The sequence below is a fragment of the Actinia tenebrosa genome, unplaced genomic scaffold (assembly GCF_029948245.1).
Source record: "Actinia tenebrosa isolate PJP-AT-01 unplaced genomic scaffold, QUT_ActTen_1.0 PGA_scaffold0__85_contigs__length_37466705, whole genome shotgun sequence".
Lineage (NCBI taxonomy): Eukaryota > Metazoa > Cnidaria > Anthozoa > Actiniaria > Actiniidae > Actinia > Actinia tenebrosa.
In genome coordinates this window covers 12,480,402-12,502,135 of record NW_028292569.1, presented here as the reverse complement: position 1 = coordinate 12,502,135, position 21,734 = coordinate 12,480,402, and the positions used below count along the sequence as shown (strand labels likewise).

The 21,734-nt window shown below is 37.8% G+C and overlaps 3 protein-coding genes across 3 annotated transcripts; 2 read left to right on the top strand and 1 right to left on the bottom strand.

Moving 5' to 3' along the window:
• Window positions 1–3: 3 nt before the first annotated feature.
• LOC116286982 (kidney mitochondrial carrier protein 1) lies at window positions 4–4,648 on the bottom strand. The gene is made up of 10 exons (XM_031693584.1): window positions 4,483–4,648; window positions 4,031–4,178; window positions 3,186–3,280; window positions 2,585–2,670; window positions 2,406–2,504; window positions 2,203–2,327; window positions 2,018–2,078; window positions 1,461–1,547; window positions 1,266–1,346; window positions 4–751 (listed from the first exon to the last, which is right to left on the bottom strand). Exons 1-10 carry the CDS (start codon window positions 4,535–4,537, stop codon window positions 698–700), a joined length of 891 nt encoding a protein of 296 aa, XP_031549444.1. The 5' UTR covers window positions 4,538–4,648; the 3' UTR covers window positions 4–697.
• A 174-nt stretch (window positions 4,649–4,822) lies between these two features.
• LOC116286979 (G2/mitotic-specific cyclin-B3) lies at window positions 4,823–8,392 on the top strand. Its single transcript, XM_031693580.1, has 8 exons — window positions 4,823–4,994; window positions 5,081–5,227; window positions 5,304–5,527; window positions 6,123–6,206; window positions 6,325–6,472; window positions 6,585–6,815; window positions 7,106–7,261; window positions 7,334–8,392. The coding sequence occupies exons 1-8, from the start codon at window positions 4,938–4,940 to the stop codon at window positions 7,673–7,675; spliced, it is 1,389 nt and encodes a 462-aa protein (XP_031549440.1). The 5' UTR covers window positions 4,823–4,937; the 3' UTR covers window positions 7,676–8,392.
• A 9,779-nt stretch (window positions 8,393–18,171) lies between these two features.
• LOC116292414 (uncharacterized) lies at window positions 18,172–20,950 on the top strand. Its single transcript, XM_031699737.2, has 4 exons — window positions 18,172–18,408; window positions 18,648–19,512; window positions 19,874–20,101; window positions 20,546–20,950. Exons 2-4 carry the CDS (start codon window positions 18,655–18,657, stop codon window positions 20,741–20,743), a joined length of 1,284 nt encoding a protein of 427 aa, XP_031555597.2. The 5' UTR covers window positions 18,172–18,408; window positions 18,648–18,654; the 3' UTR covers window positions 20,744–20,950.
• Window positions 20,951–21,734: the final 784 nt, after the last annotated feature.

Sequence of the window (21,734 nt, the reverse complement as noted above, 5' to 3'; positions counted from 1 at the left end):
AGATAAAGGTTTACTTATTTTTTATTCATAAATATCACAAGCAAACCCAATCACAGGTTATTATTGAAAAGAATGTGGGGAATTTTGAGAAAGTAAAAAAGTCTTTTATATGTGAATAGTGTGTCTGGAAGACAACCTCAATTCAATAAGATATATTATAATGAGTTTCAATATTAATATCATTAAGATGATCATTTCTACAGACCGCCTGAATTCTAAGTAGCTTGTGTAGGAATATCTATATTTTACCAATATTATGCAGAGTAGCTGGCTGGAATTGTAATTCGATTGGGTAACCTGTGTTACAGATGTTTGCTATCTCCTCTCTTCCTGGGAGCCAATGTGAAAATCCCACCCTATTTAGGGAGAAATCAGGGAAATCACTCCTAAGGAAGAGAGGAAGGAAGCATGTGCATGAAATAATTACTTATTATGTGTGACATTCTTAAATTACTTTTTTGAGGAAATTATTTATATTTGATTTTGAAATTATTTTAGATTAAATAACTTTATTTATTTTTTCATATTTATAGAAAATATCAAATATTTCGTATGTGTATTTGTCTTTTTCTGGAATAGAACCCCTATTGTCGTTATAGTATTATTCCTTGTAGTAACTAAGTTATTGAATTTTGTAAACCAAGCCTTTCTAACAAAAATAAAGATTGTAAAATTTTATAATGCATTTCCAATATGATTATGGAAGAATTGCACGACCAATGTTCTTGTATTGTTCATATGCCATAAAGAACTGAAGTCAGTCAAGGAGTACTAACGACGACTAGTAAAACAACCTCAATGTTATATTACAACCATAACTCTCCATACAGGGCTTTTCCATGAGGTTCCCTCCAAACGCTCTACCATTAAACTCTCAACTCACATGTTGATTTTTACGGAGGGAGGAAACCGGAGAACCCAAAGAAAACCCTCATGGCAAGGGAGAGAAAAAATCATCAAACAAACTCAATTCACATATGATCTGGGTCTGAGCTGGGGCTCAAATAATAAATAGTTTTTGTTGTTTGTTGTGTTAAAGAGTTGGCAAAGAAGATTTTCTTATTAGAGTGATTTCACTTGGCCTAAATATCTTTAGTAGTCCTACCAAAATCAAGGGAATTGAAGTATTGTTATGGTGGGAGGGATCTGAATTTAATCCATCTGAAGTATGGATATTTTCTAAAGCTACACAAAATTATGCAAAATGTAACCAGATGCAAAACTATAATGAAAAAAATGAACTTTGGTATTACTGAAAAGGATACAAATATATTCCATGGACAAAGTCTAGCAAAGTTGGGAATGAAACCACGGTATAGAGCAAAGAATCCTTCTGTTCTCATTGTCTGAAAAAAATATCACGAAGTTAGAGACATACATCTTTTAACACTGAACACAGATAGACACTTAATATTTCTTCAATCATTGGTAACCTTCTGGCCCGTTTTATTGTGTCTTACCATTGTTATACAGTGAGCTGCACTTCTGTACAATATTTGCGAATCATTAGATTTCACTTTTAGGTTCCTCTGGTTCATCATTCTTGTCTGTTTTAAAATCGATTCAAAATTTACCATGAGTAATTAAGGTAATGGAGAATCAAAAAGAGATGAGTTGGAAGAGATAAAGTGGAGGTGGGTGAACTTCAAGGAAGTGTAATGAACTCCTTTACCTTCGGCGTAATGTTTTCTCATTTCAGACCACATGTCATGTTTGTTTGTTTTTGTTTTTTCCATCTAACACCCAGCAACATTCTCTAGAGTATCACTGTGCTTTTTCGTATAATGGTTGTACATGAGAAGAAACATAAATGTCCATACAAATCAAACAAAGAATCGCTTTCCGAAGAGAATGACACATGGTCTGAAATGGGAAAACACTACACCCAAGGTAAAGAGGTCTATTCAAGAAAGTAGAAACAAAGAAAAGAACTGGGTTCGCATGTGGAGTTATTATAATATGATTCCATCCTATTTTTAAAAAATGCTACAAATCATAAAAATATATTTTGTTTTACCTTGGCAACATCAATTGGATTTGAAGCTATAGCTCCAGCCAGACCAGCAATGGCACTAGCTCTATAAGACATACAATTTGAGATAAACAATATAAATGTTATTCTATTGCTACGCCACAGCACTATAAATAAATAAAGGGATCACAGACTGTCTGAGTTGCAATAGCTTTTACGAGTTCACCTACACAAAGTGTGTTCCTGGATGATCTCCCATCAGTTTTTTATCCAAGATAAACCTTTTGGCTGAGTCGTAAACAGGTAGTTCTACTCCGGCAATGACTGCTGCTCGTTGAGAAGTGGGACCAACACCCTAAAAAACATGATCCAAACTCACAAATAAAGCATCAATATATAACAAAATATCATCAAAAGATCACAAAGTGCTTACCCTATATAAACCTCTTAATCCTTCGTCTGAAAACATTTTACGGAATGATTTTGTCATGTTCAATTGAACTCCACTTTTGTATTCTGCTTGCATCCGAATCTAAGAAAATAGTACTTATTAATTATTAATGATCAAATTTTAAAAAATAGATCTTTTTTGTTAACTTGTTTAGCTAGTACCTTCAGAACATCTGTAGGGTTGCATATTGCTGATGATATAGCACCAGCAATAATGCCAGCTGCAATGTTATAATATAGTGTCTCATCTGGAAATAAACATTATTAATCAATGGTGAGTAAATTACTCATGTCATACACATTAACATACTAAACAAGATGTAGAATAATGAATGCAACAAATAGAGTGTGTGCAACCATGTGACTCTAAATCCCTTGAGATATGAATAACAATGGAACAGCTGCCATTTTGGTTGCTCTAACGAGAGAAGCTAAGGAGGAATGCTTTGTTATCATCAACCAAGATGGTGGCAATGACGTAACATGCACCTGCTCTATAGATCTAAGCTTTCATTTAGTGTTTTCCAATTTCAGGCCATGTGTCATTTTCTTAAGAATATTCTTTGTTTGAGCTGTATCCTTGGTCTTTTCATGCACAACTCAAAAAAAATGATACTCAAGGGAATAATATTACATCTGGTCTGAAATGGGAAAACATTATGCCCAAGCTGATGAATGGGTCTGTTTTCCAACCAATGACGAAAACTATACCCTTTAATGAAGTAGCATGCATGTTTTATCTCATGTATATACCTGATTATACCTTTTGAGTCTTTGACCAATTTTCTTTTAACAGAATGATATATTCCAAGTTTGAGGGATCCATATGTGGCCTGACGAAGTAGTGCTGGGGCAACACTGTCGTATTGGGAGAAAAGAGAAAAATGATTAGACAAAACAATAGGCTGCAATTCTCAGGAGATTGGAATTCTTTTGTTTTGTCCCCCAGATCAAGCTGATTTAATGTCACATGCATCATATATAATAATTTCTAATGGACCTTACTCACACAACAGCCATGTTAACTGGAACAATAATTTTTTGCCCATATAGCCTCACATTCAAGTACTTCAGGATTTAAGTTAAGGTTACACAGGTTTAAACAAAAGCTTTTATTCTCATGGGGATAAATGTGCCATGTGATCAACATCCATTCTCTCCCATTTGGAGTAGCACATCCCTTTTCTGTAGACATACCCCGGGGGGTACTACCACCCCAGCTTGGGTAGGAGTGTGCCGCCAGGACCTCAAAACCCTGACCCTATCCCAGACCTAAAATTTTGATTTTACATACCCTACCCCAGACTAAAACTAAGAATTGTACACCCTATCCCAGACTAAAAGAAGGAAAATATGGTTTTACAATCGATTGCAATCAATGTTTACTAACATTTTTATTGTTTTTGTGTCGGCAGAAAGCGTAGCTTATTCACCAGACAAAAACGACCAAATCGTTAACCCTATCCCAGACTAAAATGATACCCTATCCCAGACAAAATGTCAAAAAATGATACCCTACCCCAGACCCAAAAGCCGAAAAACCTTACCCTATAGGGTGGCACATACCCGTATAGCAAATATAGGGGAGTACCCCACCGGGAGACATACCCATTAAAGAGAGCTCGAAAGCCTTCATCTTTAGTGATTCTTAAGAAAGCATGTAGCATCCCACGATATCGAATGCTCGTTTGCTTAGTATCAATGACTTGTCCTTGTAACTGAAGTCTAGTCTTGGTTGTGTCAATGGGAAATGTACCTGGAATATATTAATAAATAATTATTTATAAAAAAAATAAATATTTAATTAATTGAAAATATCATTTGATGGGGGAGGAGCAGTATTATTGTTTACTAACAAGGGAGAGGAGGTTTAATATAATAATAGCAAATGACCACAAGTTAAAAGATTAGTCATAATTTAAAAAGATCCAATATGTATATTGCTATTTTGAAGGGCTTGGCTTGAAATTCAATCAAAACTACGTGTATGAGATCAACGAATGAAAACAGTCTTCCACGTCACAGCTTTCAAATTCAACATCACGCTTTCAGCAACATACCTAACTCCGCAGTCATTGAGGCAAGGCCTCCATAGATAAAAGGCTTGTAATCCATACTTTTGATACCCAAAAAAAACTTAAAATAATTGTAATAAGATGAAGGAAAACAGATTGCCTAAAAGGTTGCTCTCGAGCGAGGAAAAGGAACAATGCGCCCTTGTTATTGCTGGCCAGTGGTCTTCTTTAAAACTGCACGTGCAAACGAGACTCAGATCCATGACAACGGGTCGTGTAGATATTTGATCCATTCTGATTGGTCAAATCGAATTTTATTATCCAATCAGTGTGTAGGGATCTCAACCCCGGTAAAATCGTATCTGATCAACAAGAGACACACGGATCAAACACAGCAAGACGAACCACTGACGACGTGTAGTTTATTTGATTTGCAGAAAGCTTCAAATTTTTAGAAAAATATTTTTAGTTATAATTTCATAGTTTAGCCATTCTTCAACATGGTTAAAGTAAGAAATGCCAACCTTGGGATTTCGTTACCACAGCAAAAGAAAAAGGTATTTTTGGTGCTATTCTCTTTCATTGTAGACCAAATAGCTTCAACATTTCTGGTATTTTAATTACTTTCTTGTTCGTATTTTAGGGTAGAAAAAGCACAGGTTTGAGTGAAAATCTTGGCGTCAAAGGCAAGGGTTTGAAAACCTCGGAACAAGTCAAAAGAACTGCGGCTGAACTCTCCCCTCATGGCGGTCCTTCGAGAAAACGATCGGCCTTTGGCGACATTACCAACGTGAGATATTCCATGCTTCTTTTGTCATTCATAAAATGATATTTTTACCTTAAGAAATTGTATTCTTTATTTTCAGGCTGTCAGACTCAATCAAACTGGCAAAAGCAAAAAGGCAAAGCCTACTCAAAGTGCATCTGCCGCGGACATTTTGAAGACGAACACCGTAGAAGACGCTTTGTCTAGTCTTGTTCAAGAAAGCAAGGATTCCAGAAGCATTGATCAGGCACTGCCTGATTTAGAACTTCTATCGTCATCCAGTGAAATATCAAGCTCTCAAGAGTCTAGTGAGTCTGAGTCAAGGTGAGAAAAAATTAGATTTTATGATGAGAATGGAGGGAAAATAGGAATAATAAATTAAGAATTAGGGTCATCATTACCTACCCTGCTGGCAGAGCTCCTTTTCTTTTAATTTCTCCCGAGCGAGTTAAAAGGAGACTCTACCAGTCCATTACCATGCCCACCTTAAAACCCTGTTACAGTCGGGTCATTGTGTTTCAATCCTTTGCATTCATGTGCACGGTGCTTAAAAAAATGAATACCAAGGTGGTGGTAACTGTAATTGGTTAAAACTCCATTGAAGGGTGGGTCCTTGTTGGTTGCCTTATTGATTCAGCCTGGTTTTCACTTGTGATGCAGTGAGAAGCAGTTTATGCATAATAAAACCTTCTAATTTTGCTTCTGCCTCACTTCAGACTGAAATTCACGGTTATTAGTTTTCTGGTTTTCACTGATCTTTATAATCTGGCCGTTTCACTCTGATTTCATCGCAAGTGAAACCCAGGCTTTATGGAGCTTTCTTTAGGGTCTAAGAATGGATGCATGGAGACTTTCCCATTGCCTTGCCCATTTAATAATTAATAAAAAATAATAAAAAAATCATTTTAACTTCATACAGTCAAGAACAGGAACCAAAAGACTCAGACACAGAAACTTTGACATGCAAGGAAACTTTATTGGAATCTGAAGAGGAAGGAAAAAGGTATCTAATTAGTAATATCGTAATGTTTGCGTTACTTTGATAATAGGTTTCATGTTGTGTTGCATGTAGTCTGCCAAATGCCTTGAAGCATCGTAAATAAAATTTTATTTATTTTTAGTTATTCAGACATAAAAAGTTCTCCATCTTCAGGAGCTAAGAGAATCGTTCAAAAAAGTGAAATAGAAGATATTGATGCTGATACATCGGATCAATTTATGGTTGCCGAATATGCATTTGAGGTTTTTCAAAACATGAAAGGAAGAGAGGTAATACTTTGACATATCTGTGCCCTGTAAGGAAAGTGTCGATTTGTGAAGCATTTTCATGGGTGTAAATGATTTATTCACTAAAACTAATGATAAAATTGCTGTTTTCCAGACATTATTTCCTCTGAAATCTTATATGGAAATGCAAAAACAACTAACCCCAAGTATGAGAGCTATCTTGGTTGATTGGTTGGTGGAAGTACAAGAGAGTTTTGAACTATACCATGAAACTCTTTATGTTGGAGTTAAGATCTTGGACAACTTTCTCATGAGGTGTCCAGTTGAGAGAGAGGACTTACAGTTAGTAGGGGCAGCATCTTTGTTTGTTGCCAGCAAAGTTGAGGTAATGTCTCTCACCATTAGCTTTAAATAGCCATTCTTAAAATTACATTTAATCAATAGTCCCTTCACAGTTCCATGCGCCATCTTGAAAGGTAGCCATGCCTTTACATCGAAGCAAGACAAACGGTGACCTTGCAATGATAGAGACATGTGAATAGTTGTTCAAGTTGTTAAAAAAGGTCTCTATCATCATAAGCTCATCGTTCGTCTTGCTTCGATGCAAAGGCATGGCATGGCGCAGGGAACTGTGAAGGGGTCTATTGCATATTTATTTGATTTTTTTTCTTGAAGGAGAGACATTCCCCTTGCCTTGATGACTTTTTGTACATTTGTGACGATGCATATGACCAACCAAGATTTGTTGCTATGGAGAGGAAAATCTTAACTGCCCTGGACTTTGACATCAATATTCCAATTCCGTACCGGTTCTTACGAAGATATGCAAGGGTAAGAAAAAGTACAAAATTAAAGATTCTTAAATAACAGTTTCTCAATTAATTTTCTTTAATCATTCGACAGGCTGCATCAGCAGATGTTCAAACATTAACTCTTGCTCGGTTCCTTCTGGAATCTTCTCTCCTACACTATCAGTTTCTGGAATATAAACCATCTCTTATTGCATCTGCATGCCTGTATCTGGCCCTTACCATGAAGCAATGTGGAACATGGATTCCAACTCTGGAACATTACACTGGCTACAAGTTAGAGGAACTAAAGGAATGTGTGATACAGTTGAATAGCATGAACTCTGAACCACCTAAGAAAAATCTAATGACAGTCAGAAATAAGTACTCTCACAAGGTATTCCATGAAGTGGCTAACATTCCTCCACTTGATGTCTTAGCTTTAGATTTCAAGTAATTTAATTTTACCCCTGTTAAAAGTGGAAATAGACAAATAACAATAATTTTATTTCAAAACTGTATATGAAAAGCTGTATAATTTTTGTGAAAATGGCTCACAGGATGTGGCTTTACATGTAGTCAATTGCAAACTACAATTTTATTATGATGAATGTATTCTTCATGCTTGTGATTTTTAGTTTCTAGTTAAGTTGTCAGATATTTAAACAAACACCTTTAAAATAGAAATCTGACAGAAGATAAGTGTTTTAAATATTAGTAATTTTCTCTGCTTGGCTTGCCAAACTTTCTATTTTTTATACTGGAAACCTAAGTAGAACTACTACTCCCCATCACCTAGGGAGGGGGTATGTGACATACATGACAAGCAGCTGTAAACGGACAAATATTCCAAAGAATAGAGTTAACCTAGGAAGGAAAAACATTCATCACACCTGTTTTTGTTCCCAAGCAAACGACTCTTCTTTGTCAGCAGTATCATTCAACTTTTTCCAAATTCATCTTTTTTATCTCAACAATCTATTGCCCTATTTTATTTTGACATCACACCCACACAAAAGACTTTTATTGTATATATTTTTTGAACTTAGAAAAGCAATGATAGCCACCAAATACACTGTGATATTAGAAATAGCTCAGTTGGTTAGCATAAAGATTCAGACTAGCAAAAATTATTTAGTTCTTGTAAATAGGAAATAAAAAAACAATAATTGATTTTGTTGATTCTGTCAAATTCACATTCTCACAATCAGTGTTACGACACTCTAAAATTGGTGAGAGGGGGTGGTGAGTAGTATAGGTCGCATGGCACAGGCCGGATTTTTGCGGTGGATTTACTAATTTTGTGGTGGATTCGAGTATATTTGCGGTGGATTTAATTATGTTCTAATACGTCACGCATTACGTGTTTCATATGCGGTGGATTTAATTATTTTTCTTACTTATTACCATGAAAAGACGGGTAGGTATTGTGAAGTTGCCATGACGACCAATTGATGCCATGAGTTTATTGTTTGACAAGTTTGGACAAGTCTTTTGTTTACCAATCCAATTTATACAGCTTGGGGATTTTGAATTTTTAACTCAAAAACTCAAGCAACCAAGCAAGCAAGCAAGACCTAAAAAAATTTACTTTTGAGAAACTTAAATGGCTACGTTATTCCAGTTAAGCTCTCGAGGATATCACGCTACCGCCAATGAATTCAAAGGACTAATGAAAATTTGATGACTATTGTATCCAACACAATGCAATTAAGACTCATAAACGATAAACAATAAGACCTACTAAGTTCTTCCTAATCATGCAAAAATCAGCTGAAAATGATTAGTTCTGTTATCTTGTTCTATATTATATAAACAGCGTTCATTCTATTTCATACTGGACCGTAGTACAATGATTCTAAAATTCCCTGGCATTCAAGCTTATTAATGCTGTCATATCTCTTTTCCTTCAATCATTTTTGTCACGTGATAAATAAGACACGGCATCAAACCAATTTTATGAATGCACAAATCTACAGGAAGCCCATATCCGATTTAGTTATTGAAAAACACAGGAAGCCCATGGACAATTCTTATTCCCCACAGGCAGCCCATCCCATTTAGTTATTGAAAAACAAAGGAAGCCCAATTACAATTCTTATTTCCACAGGCAGCCCATCCGATTTAGTTATTGAAAACACAGGAAGCCCATGACCAATCCTCATTTCCACGGCAAAGACCATTTGAAATACCAAAATTAATAACTGATTTTATAATAATCTTATATCTGCTTATTTTTTCTATGATTGAGGGTCGATGAGAGGTCGATGCAAGGTCGATGAGAGGTCGATGAGAGGTCGATGTAAGATTACCTCCTCTCCTCCTGCCATCTGGCTATCGATAGCTTAGCTATCAGGCTATCGATAGCTTAGCTGTCAGGCTATCAATAGCTTAGCTATCGGGCTATCGATAGCTTAGCTATCAGGCTATCAATAGCTATTACCTCCTCCCCTCCTCCTCCTTCTCTCCTCCTCCTCCTCCTCTCCACCTCCTCCTCTCCTTCTCCTCCTCCCCTTCCTCCTCCTCTCCTTCTCCTCCTCCCCTTCCTCCTCCTCTCCTCCTCCTCCTCTGGATGAAATAATAAACTAGAACTATGAGTGAATGAAATTTTATAGCATGTAGCTGGGTGGCATGTGGCCGGATAGCTAATAGTTCTAGCTTATTATTTCATCCAGAGGAGGAGGAGGAGAGGAGAGGAGGAGGAGGAGAGAAGGAGGGGAGGAGGTAATAGCTATCAATAGCCTGATAGCTAAGCTATCGATAGCCGGATAGCTGAGCTATTAATAGCCTGATAGCTAAGCTATTGATAGCCTGATAGCTAAGCTATTGATAGCCTGCTGATATAGCTAAGCTATTGATAGCCAGCTGATAGCTAAGATATTGATAGCCTAATAGCTGAGCTATTGATACCAAGAAGCTAAGCTATCGATAGCCTGATAGCTAAGCTATCGATAGCCTGATAGCTAAGCTATTGATAGCCTGATGGCAGGAGGAGAGGAGGTAATCTTACATCGACCTCTCATCGACCCTCAATCATAGAAAAAATAAGCAGATATAAGATTATTATAAAATCAGTTATTAATTTTGGTATTTCAAATGGTCTTGGCCGTGGAAATGAGGATTGGTCATGGGCTTCCTGTGTTTTCAATAACTAAATCGGATGGGCTGCCTGTGGGGAATAAGAATTGTCCATGGGCTTCCTGTGTTTTTCAATAACTAAATCGGATATGGGCTTCCTGTAGATTTGTGCATTCATAAAATTGTTTTGATGCCATGTCTTATTTAGATAGAATTGTAACAAGACGAATTGGAAGAATCTCAACGCTTTTTAATGTCACGAAACCACGCTCACCACTAAACACTCTCACGGCCAAAAAAAACTCTCACCCCCTTCCTCGCAAAGCATCATGGTTATAAAGGAAGCCCAAAAAGCATTATTACAATCCCTCTGGAGGAAAACCACGGGGTCCTCCCCTGGGTGTTTCCTCCATATAAACACATGATCAATAACAGTAACAAAAATGTAAACAAGGATAAGTGTCAACTTCATATTAAAGTTCTTTAAAATGTTCAAATGTTTATGTTTTGCTGTGCCCACTACGTAGTCTTGATGGTAGAACATTCTCTTGGTTGATGTGGGCCTCTCTGTTCTTCTTAGTCCTCTTCCCATCATCAGGTACTTTGTCTGCAACAGGGGGTCCCTCCCCTGGTTCTTGAGTGCACTCTTGCTCTGGATCACCATCTCCACTGTCTTCGGTGTCTTCAGTAGTTAATGAGGGAATGGTTGGAGGTGCAGGTGATGTCAGATTATCCTGAACTGTACTTTGTAGAGGTGCTGGTCCAAAATAGGGTCTTAGTTGGTTGCTGTGGACCCACTTCCTCTTGCCATTCACATTGATTTGGTAGGCCACCGAGGAAGCCTTGTATGTTATTCTGTAAGGACCGTTCCAGCATGTGAGAAACTTCTTTCTTTGCTTCTTTCTGTTCAGGAACTGGAAATAGTAAACTTTATCACCAACTTCATATTCTTTGCTAGTAGCCTTCCTGTCATAAATGTTCTTGTTAACTCTGGCAGTTGCTTCAATGTTCTCCCTCACAAAGGCAAATGTATGTCTAAGATTCTCTTGTAGTTCAATTACATAAGAATACTCAGAGTCATATCCACCAGCAGTTTCAGGATATGCAAAGACTAAGTGGTGTGGTAGTATCATTCGACGACCAGTCATTACTTCATGCGGTGACACTCCTGTAGAGCCATGAGGTGTTGACCTCAAGGCCATTAGTATTAATGGCAAAGTCAAGTCCCAATCCCTTCCAACTCCTTCTACATACTTCTTTAGTACTTCCATTATGGTCTTGTTTGCTCTTTCAACTGCTCCTCCAGACTCGGGGTGCCATGATATGTGAAAATTCTGTTTGATTTCAAGCATTTTACAAAGTTCTTGTACAATTTTACCCGTAAAATGAGTACCTTGGTCTGATGACAGCTTGGTAGGTAGTCCCCATCTACTGAAGACGTGATGAACTAGCATTCTTGCAACTGTCTCTGCTTCCATATTCCTTGTGGGGAGAGCTTCTACATATTTAGAGAACAAATCAACAAGTACTAAACAATACTCATTTCCTCTGGGGCTTTTAACAAGTGGTCCAACAAAGTCAATCATCACATGACTCCATGGTGACTTAGCAAGTCTGGGACGTAAAGGTGACTTATACATGCACTTCTTGGGAAGATGCTTACAGCAAGTCATGCAGCGTTGTACATAATCCTTAATGTCCTTATACATATTAATCCAGTACGCAGATTGAGCTGCAATAGTATAAGTGTTATCAATTCCTCTGTGACCTGAAGTGGGGTGGTCGTGAATATGCCACATATAAAGATCTCGGTAGCATTTTGGTATCACAACATATTTATGCTTGCAACCCTCTTGATCTTTGATGAACATCAATAATCCTCTTTCGACTGTGAAGGAATCTTTCCTGTTATGCATCAACCTCAGTTCTCTATTGTTCTTAAGAATCTCAGATGAGAGTTCTTGAACTTTACCCTCTATTAACTCTTTCAGAGGACCAATGTCTGGATCCTTATTCTGTGCCTGTACAAGGTCCTCACTGGGTTCTTCTGGATATAGATCATATGTACTAGCATTGATTGGGATACCTGTGTCGTTGTCACTTGTGATTCTTTGGTTGTCCAGGTTGTGATTCTGACGTCCTTCAAAGGTTACAGTCATCACATTTTGGAATTTATCTGGAATGAGTGCTGGATCTAATTCCCACTTCTGTCCATCTTTAGCTCCTTCCTTAGCAAGACTGTCAGCATGGTCATTTCCTTCTTTATCTTGTCCAACCTCTTGCGAGTGGCCTTTCACCTTTTTCCAGTAAACATCAATCTGTGATTGTGTGACCAATGATTCAATTGTTGAAATGATAGCAGCATTTTTCACTTGTTTTCCTTTACTGTTTAGCATTCCACATTGTCTCCATCTTGGTAAATATTCTAAGAATGTCTTGGCAACATACTCAGAGTCTGTACACACAACAATTTCTTCAAGATTAAATTCAATGGCTTGTATTAGTGCAATTAAAACAGCTGATAGTTCTGCATACTGTGATGTCTGGTTTCCAAGATGATATCCTTGACTGAATTGGGACAACTCAGGCCAATAAACTCCTGCACCTGCTCTAATTTTTTGATTTTCGTCCGTAAATGAACATCCATCAGCATACACACATTTCATGTTTGCACAAAGTTCTGAGTCCCATTTATGATGTCTTAATGTGTCTATATCATTGGGTTCTGAACTACAATCATGCAATGTTGCCAAGCCCTCAACATGTTTCATATTGAGGGTTTTCTTATATTGTACTTCGAATGACTGACCTTGCAAGACAAGGGCCCATTTTCCAACACGAGTAGACAGTTGATTGTTCTTGTTAGCTAGAAATGTTACTGGATGATGCGAAGTCTTCACAATGGCATGGTGGCCACACAAGTATGGTTTAAAGTGTAAGATTGCCCACGTAGTTGCCAAACAATGCTTCTCACACTCACTGTACAGTTTCTCTGCAGGTGACAAGCTTTTGCTTGCATACACAATAACTCTGAGTTTGTCTCCTTGCATTTGTGACAGGACAGCACTCATGGCTTCAGTTGAACATGTAGACTCGACAATGAACTCGGCTCCCTCAAAGAACTGTGGGTAACCCAGTATAGGTGCTTGACAAAGGCTCGACTTAAGTTTGTTTACTGCTGTCTGTTCATTGATTCCAAACTCCCATTCTACATTCTTTCGAAGAAGTCTTGTCAATGGTTCAGCTATTTTAGCATAGTCCTTTATGAATCTTCTATAGAAATTAAGTGTTCCTAAAATACTGCGCAGTTGTGACTGATTCTTGGGATCAGGTAAGTCCTGTATTACCTGAGTCTTCTTTGCCTGTGGTGACATTCCCTCTGATGATAAGTGGTAACCCAGATAATCCACTGATGACCTTGCAAACTGACATTTACGAAGAGGGACTTTAACACCTGCTTTAGAAAACTGTTCAAACACATATCTTAGTTGACTTAAGTGTTCTTCCCAGTCATCACTGTTAGCTAAAACATCATCAACAAACAATGACAAGTGTCTATCTCTAACATCTGGAAGTACTTTATGTAAGAAAATGTTCCATTCAGCAGGGCTATTGACATAGCCAAAAGGTAGGCGCGTCCACGTATACTGTGCACCATCAAAGGTGAAAGCTAACTTATGTTGATCATCTCCTTTTACTGGTATAGTCCAAAATCCATTTGCAACATCAAGTGTAGTGAAGTATTTTGAACTCTTCAACCGTGACAGTGAATAGTCTATATCTCCCATAGGCCATCTAGATATAGGTACTTTACGATTAAGATTCCTGAAATCTATGCACATTCGCCATGTGCCATTTGGCTTTAGAACAGGCCACACTGGTGAATTGTAGGTACTATTACAAGGTCTTATAATGTCATTAGATTCCAGTTCTGCAATTATCTTCTTTAAACTATCATAAGCAGCCCATGGGATCTTATATTGCTTAGTATATATGGGATCCCCTGCATTGTTAATGGGAATTTCAACTTCATGTAGGTTTGTACTTCCAACATCATTCTTGCCTTTAGTAAATGTACCTTTGAACTCTGATAATATATTCAATAATTGTTCTTTCTGACCTTCATCTGCTGCATCCGCATTTTCCACTGCATCTTTTATTTGCTCATCGATGTTAGCTTCCGCTGAATTTAAACCAATCTCCATCTGTTCCTCAGCTTTCTCTACTTCACCATTATAGTTTGGAGAATGTGTAACAACATTAATCATCTTCTCTGTTGAATCAAGACCTTTTAATGTCACTGTTAATCCGGTCTGGTCCGAGAGACAACTTTCAATATCTTCGCTCCTCAGTGGTCTGTCCTGAATCGTCAACCTCTTTACATGGAAAGTACCAGTGTCATGTCTTACGTTTAGCCATTCTGGTACATCTTCGCAATCATTGGGAACCTGCACAGTATCTTGCTTTCCTAAGGGCTTGTCTCCGATAATCATTATACTTGTGTCAAACGTGGGAGTGTCAATAGCTACTACTTTGCCAATCCTCTTGCCTCGGTGAAGAATAATGTCTCTATGTTGTGTGTTTCTAACATAAATCCAAAACCATTGTTTGCTAGTAGACACAACACAGTCTATAATCTCTAGTCCCATTTCATAAAGACACACCGTACCTTGTATTGTCCCATCCTTTCCATTGATGTCTTGATTCTTAGCGACTCTCATCTTAATGCGCTGGGCCTCAGTCAACTTAGGGACAGTTATAGTCTCCAGTACTTCCATGTCACATACTTGGGGGACAACTTGAACAGTATTAATTCCTTTCCATCCTTGAGCAAACTGTGCAACATCCTTTGTACAACTTCTAAGAACACCATTGAATAGATCAATGACACAACATAATCTCCACAAAATGTCAGCCCCTACCAACAAAGGGGTGTTTATATCACATACATAGACTGGGTGCCTGATCACCCGAGTTCCAAATTTCAGATTGAGCCAACATCTACCATATGTTTTGACTCTTCCATTACTTGCATTGTACAACTTTGCACATCCATCAATCAGCTTTAGGCATGGATTCTTTAACAACAACTGCTCAAAAAGTTCCCTTGTTATGATAGTAGCTTCTGCTCCTAAGTCTAAGGGTGCCAACACATCTGTACCTGTTTCTATGGTAACAGTGAAATGAGGACAGCCTCCCTCTCGCTGAAATGTCAAAACTCCCAGAACGTCATCAGATACACAGTCACTATTTTCGATTAAATTCACTTCTGGTGAAGATTCCATGCCTTTTCCATTTAACCCATCTACATCTAGGCTTCTAGCATGAATTGTCTCCGGTAGACTCTCATCAGCATTCAGTGTTCCTTCAGGCTTTTCACCATCTGCGTCATTACTACTAGACTCATCAATACTAGACTGTACTTCCATGTCAGGGTTAGTTCCATTAGACATATTATCCTCATCTGCTTGTACGTCACTTATCTTGTCACTTACTTCATGTGTCTGATTAGTTTCAGGATGTTTCTCTTCAACAACTGTGGGAGCCACATGTATCTCCTCCCTTCACTGTCCAGATGAGGTTGAAACTTGTTCCTTTGTTACAGGTGCTTGGGGCTTAGGGGGTGCTCTCTGTCGCTCATATCCGTCAATTATCTGCTTTAAATAATCCATAAATCCATCTTGCTGAGCTTGAGCAGTAGGTAATTCAACTCTTGGATTTTGAACGGCTGGAGTTGGTATCCCTGTGGTTGATCCATTAGATGTTTTTCCATCACTTCTCTGACAGTCTCTAGCATAGTGTCCTGCTTCTCCGCAGCGAAAACAATCACCTTTCCTCTGTCTCTTGAAACTGTCTCTGGGGTTTGACCAAGTCTTTCTACTTCCACTTCCTCCCTCCAAGTTAAGGCTTGCTCTGTCCTTCACCTCGCACACTTGGAGCTCCTTGGGGCGTGATCGCTTGTGATAGAAGATCTCTGCCTTTGCAACGAGATCATCCAGATTATTGAGGGCTAAAGCCTCAAGCTGTTGACGAATGTGAGGTTGGAGGCCATCCACAAATGCAAGTCCTAGCTGAACATCATCTCTTTCTCGAAATCCAAAAGCTCTTGTTGATAGTCGTTTTAGTCTGCGAAGAAATTCACTGGGTGTTTCTGTTGGTTTTTGCCTGCCTTCTTTACCTCGCAGGGCCTCAATTGCAGCCTCTTGACAGGAGAATCTGCCGAAATCTTTTTCCAACTGTCCACAAAGTTTGTCAAAGTCACTTCGTATCTCTGGTGAATAACTCTGTATCTGCATACTGGCAGTACCCTCAACAACCATCTTTACTATAGCTAGCTTTTCATCATCACTGTAGGGTGGTTGTCTCACTGATAACTTACTTTTTAAGGTGGCTATAAACTCTTCAATGCCTGCATTTGGTCGTATTTCAGGGTTGAAGGGCGTTAAATTTTTACAGATCTTTGACCAATCGGAGGGAAGTCCCTTCCCCACACATGTAGGAGTTGGAGTTGTCCTTTGACACTTATCTGTCGGGCCCTTTGAAGGTTGTGATGGCGATAATTGCTCGAGTTTCGTCTCCAGGTCTTCGATCTTCGTATTTTTCTCTCTTAATTCTGCAACAAGCTCCAAATTCTTTTTGTTTGCGGTGGACAGGTCTTCTTTCGCTTGTTCCAAGCCTTCACTGATCGATTCTTTCTCTCTTGTAAGTTTCGTAGTGTTTTCTTCGAGTTGATTTTCAAGAGACTGGCGGGTCTGAACTAACTCCTCGTTTTCCTTACAGGCTGCATCAATCTCTTCGCCTAAAGAATCGCACAATGTCTTAAAGTAACTACATTTTCCTTTAGAATGATGTACTACAGCGATACAAAGAGCCGAGAAATTGCTGACGGCTTGCAAAACTTCATCGGACGTTTTGGTTTCATCGAAGTTAGCAATTGATTCTCTCTCGGTCTCCAAGCGTTTTAAAAGGTCGTCTTCAGGCAAAACTTCTAGATCTTCGACATACACAGTCGCCCATGGTAATAATTTAACTCTCTGATCTCCCACTTGATCATTTTCGGTGGAGTTTTCGGTGTTTTCAGCCATGTTTGTCAAAAGCACGTGTTGAGTAGCGTAGAACAAATTTCGATAATTTCCTTTGTTTTCGGTTTCCAGTTCTCTTGAGATTTCACCAAGACGTGTAATAAGGAATCTTTCGTGTCCTGGCAGGGTCGCCAATTTGTAACAAGACGAATTGGAAGAATCTCAACGCTTTTTAATGTCACGAAACCACGCTCACCACTAAACACTCTCACGGCCAAAAAAAACTCTCACCCCCTTCCTCGCAAAGCATCATGGTTATAAAGGAAGCCCAAAAAGCATTATTACAGAATGAACGCTGTTTATATAATATAGAACAAGATAACAGAGCTAATCATTTTCAGCTGATTTTTGCATAATTAGGAAGAACTTAGTAGGTCTTATTGTTTATCGTTTATGAGTCTTAATTGCATTGTGTTGGATACAATAGTCATCAAATTTTCATTAGTCCTTTGAATGCATTGACGGTAGCGTGATATTCTCGAGAGCCTAACAGGAATAACGTAGCCATTGCGTTTCTCAAAAGTAAATTTTTTTAGGTCTTGCTTGCTTGCTTGGTTGCTTGAGTTTTTGAGTTAAAAATTCAAAATCCCCGAGCTCTATAAATTGGATTGGTAAACAAAAGACTTGTCCAAACTTGTCAAACAATAAACTCATGGCGTCAATTGGTCGTCATGGCATCTTCACAATACCTACACGTCTTTTCATGGTAATAAGTAATAAAAATAATTAAATCCACCGCATATGAAACACGTAATGCGTGACGTATTAGAGCATAATTAAATCCACCGCAAATATACTCGAATCCACCAAAATTAGTAAATCCACCGCAAAAATCCGGCCCGTGCCATGCGACCTATACTACTGTGGTGGGTGAACGGATTCGAGGATACATGGTGTATTGTGTGGGTTACCTGTGTCGTTAGTGCCGAATCTCTTTGATCAATCTCGTCCAAGATGGCGGTCAAAACAAAGAGCTTGTCATTGATCAAGAAGAGAACTGAAAGGATATACCTGTTACGTCATACTTAAGGTAAAAAAGCTAATTGATTATCGTTTCTTAGTCTCGTAACCTATATTTTACCTGAACTTTTTTTCATCTTGACACGTAGTCGTCTAGTCAGCAGCTAATAAACCTCAAGATATTTTCACAAAGATCTATTGATTATTAAGATTGTATTGATAAGCAACGATGAGAATGACCAGCCGAAATATCATTATAATACTTTCGATTTTTTCTTTCTTTATGCTGACATCGTATTGGATCCTTAGTGAGATTATGTTCAATGAAAACAACGAGTTGTTTTACAGAAAGTTCAATACGAGGAGGAAGAACTTGGCTATTGATAATGATGTTTCTCTAGAGAATGACATTCGTTCAAGATTACAGCAAGCTTTCCGAGGATCTGTCGTGATAGCTGCTAAAGAGAACAACGAGAGCACTTTCTCGACACAACTTGCTTGTGTTTCAGAATTCTTTGTGGTAGAATGCGACAATGCCGGACTAGCTGCTATGTTGTTGATGACTTTGGATCATTTAAGCACTTGCAAGCATATTGGAGCTGTTCCAACCGTATTTTGGCGTAACTGTGGCACTGTTTGTCCATCAAATGCGACAGTTAATTCTTGGAATTGGTTTTTTGAGCCTTTGAATCCGAATATAGAAGAAAAAGCAAAGAAAGTCTTATGCTTTGGGAACTATTTTGGACTAAGAATATTGTCTTTGAAACAAGAAAAAAAAAGAACGACAACAAACCTCACACATCTCCCTGAATTGTTAAACCTAAGTTTTAAGTCACGCAATACACCTGGTTTCAATAAGCTTGACTTGATCACTCGTGAAATACGGCTCTGGGCCAATACATTGCTAAAACAATATGTGAAGATAAACCCTGAAATCCAAGAGATCGTTGACAAGTTCTATGATAAACATTTATTTGGTCACACTGTTCTTGCTGTTCATGTCAGAGGAACCGACCATGGCTCAGAAACAGAAGATGGGAAGTTACCCTCATTGACTTCATGGATTCAGAATGCTAAACACATCTTGCAAAGCTTGCCGACACCAAATAAGATATTCATTGCCAGTGATAATAATGAGAGTATAAAGAAGTTTGTCAATGAATTTGGTAAAAAGGTAGAGCTTATCTTGAATATAATTTGGCTTTTTATTTGCAATAGCTGCAAGATCAATAGCTTTTTGGACTAAGGGAATGTTATGGGAGGAGGAGGAGGGGGTTCACAGGTGCTTAACATTTAAACCAATCCATTCCTGTTGGAAATTCATTTGCCTATGGTAAGTAAAGAGTGGGAAACTTTGGCTTTTGAAAAATGGTACATGCATCAATCAGAAAAACCTAATAGAAGACTGAGTTTTCTGGACCTTTCCAATCAGAATGAAACATACTGTTCGTTTTCAAACCAGGATTTCCTGTTTTTCCTGGTAAATGGTAATCATCCCAGTACTGTTTTGATTCAAACATTTTCATGTTTTCCAGGTTGTATTTACAAAGGCATTACGAGCAATCAAATATGATGGTGGGGCAGTCCATACTTCCAAGTATGACCCATATAAACTGGGAGCAGAAGTTCTGATTGATATCCTCTTGATGGCAAGGGCAGATCACTTTTTACATGCTGAATCAAGTGTGGCAGCATTAGTTAGTTACTTCAACCCTGAAATTCATACCCACTTCCTGGAAAGCAAGGAAGAGACTAACAATAAGGTAAGTGGAGTAGCTAGGCTTAGCATTGCATTGCTGCTCAGTACCTTATGAATGAATGAATGAATAAAACCTTTATTTAAAAATAAATAAAGCCAGGGTAGTCCCTTCAGAACTAATAAAAAGCTCTGCTATCAATGGGAACCCCAGAGGTTTAGCATAAAGTCAAACTGTGACTTGATGCTAAACTTCATTATCTTATGAAGTTAAGTATTATTTGTGTCACCATACAATGTGATTAAAATATGTTTCACATTGTTTAGTATTACTGCAGAAAATATAGACAGTGTATTACTGGAAAGCATCCATATCTTCTGCAAAGGGGGATATTAAAAAAAGACTGCTAGCAAAAACAAGTTATCTTTTTTGTAGCATAAATAAGTCTAGGAGTGATGTAAATATTTGTATTGCTTATTTCCTATAATAATTATATTCTTTGACATGTAGGATGATGCTGTACAGCGCCCACAGTTTGGCCATGTTGGAGATATGAATGCCGACATAGATAATTTATACTATCCTGAGAGTTTAGTAGATCAACAACAAAATGCAGTTGACTGCTTTTTTAGGAATAGCCAGTACAGTGTTTGCCCCAACATGAAAAAAGGAATATTTCTAGACCCAAGAGAATTACAAGAGCTGTAACACTAATCAGCCTTGTTAGCTTGCTTGTTTTGTGCTCTGCAGCTCCTAGCCTGTTTATCTCACAGTACAGAGACATGCCCTTCATTTTAGATTTCATGTAAAGCCATAATTATTAATTACAATTTTATTTATTTAGATTAAACAAAGCTACAAAATATGATAGGCAAATAGTAAATAATAATAAAATATTTGTTCCTGTGAAGTAAATCATGTATTTTCATTTCAACTAAATTATGTCTGTTTTTTATTGGTTAAATGGAATTATATCCCTATTCATCTTTAAATTCTATATCTGTTGGCTACTTAAAAAAAGAGATCTTTTGCTTTAATTGTTGGCAAATTTGAATGAGAAAAGATTACTGAGACGTTAATGTTTGTAAACAGGGAATATCCGCCGCTATTCCTCTACTCCTTCATTTTTTGTAGAACGATGGTACTTAATCCGTGAAATAAAAACAAAATAGTTATTAACTAATACACAGGAGACATCAAATACACAAGGAACATGTTAGTCATTGATAGTCATAGCATTGATGAACAAATGACTAACATGTTTCTTGTGTATTTGATGTCTCCTGTGTATTCATATATAGATTGATTCACTTGAGTGATATCGACTAAATATGCACTATTTAGAAATTGCGACTATTAGTTAATAACTATTTTGTTTTTATTTCACGGATTAAGTACCATCGCTCTATGTTTATTTTGTTAAGGTGGCTGCCTACTTTTGAACGTTCGATTTGAGCCCACGATGTGCGCGCGCTCAAAAACCGCTGAAAAATCTACAAGATTTTATTGAAGAACCATACGCGTTTTGAGCTTCAACAGGGCAAAACCCTCAAATTTTGCACGGGACTCTATATTTTTTGATAGCTCATTCGAAAAAACTCCTAAAAATCTAGGTTATATCAACATTTTAGGAAAAGTTTAAATCGGGAACACGTGAAAAAATAGATTTTTGTAGGGATTTTTGTTCGACTTTATGATA

Coding starts and splice junctions, on each gene's coding strand:
- LOC116286982 (XM_031693584.1), bottom strand. CDS start 4,537: ATGGATTACAAGCCTTTTATCTATGGAGGCCTTGCCTCAATGACTGCG. Junction 4,179..4,482: donor CTCAATGACTGCGGAGTTAG/GTATGTTGCTGA, acceptor AATATATTCCAG/GTACATTTCCCATTGACACA. Junction 2,079..2,202: donor CATCCAGGAACACACTTTGT/GTAGGTGAACTC, acceptor TATGTCTTATAG/AGCTAGTGCCATTGCTGGTC.
- LOC116286979 (XM_031693580.1), top strand. CDS start 4,938: ATGGTTAAAGTAAGAAATGCCAACCTTGGGATTTCGTTACCACAGCAA. Junction 6,473..6,584: donor AAAACATGAAAGGAAGAGAG/GTAATACTTTGA, acceptor GCTGTTTTCCAG/ACATTATTTCCTCTGAAATC. Junction 6,816..7,105: donor TTGTTGCCAGCAAAGTTGAG/GTAATGTCTCTC, acceptor TTTTTCTTGAAG/GAGAGACATTCCCCTTGCCT.
- LOC116292414 (XM_031699737.2), top strand. CDS start 18,655: ATGTTCAATGAAAACAACGAGTTGTTTTACAGAAAGTTCAATACGAGG. Junction 19,513..19,873: donor TCAATGAATTTGGTAAAAAG/GTAGAGCTTATC, acceptor CATGTTTTCCAG/GTTGTATTTACAAAGGCATT. Junction 20,102..20,545: donor AGGAAGAGACTAACAATAAG/GTAAGTGGAGTA, acceptor TTTGACATGTAG/GATGATGCTGTACAGCGCCC.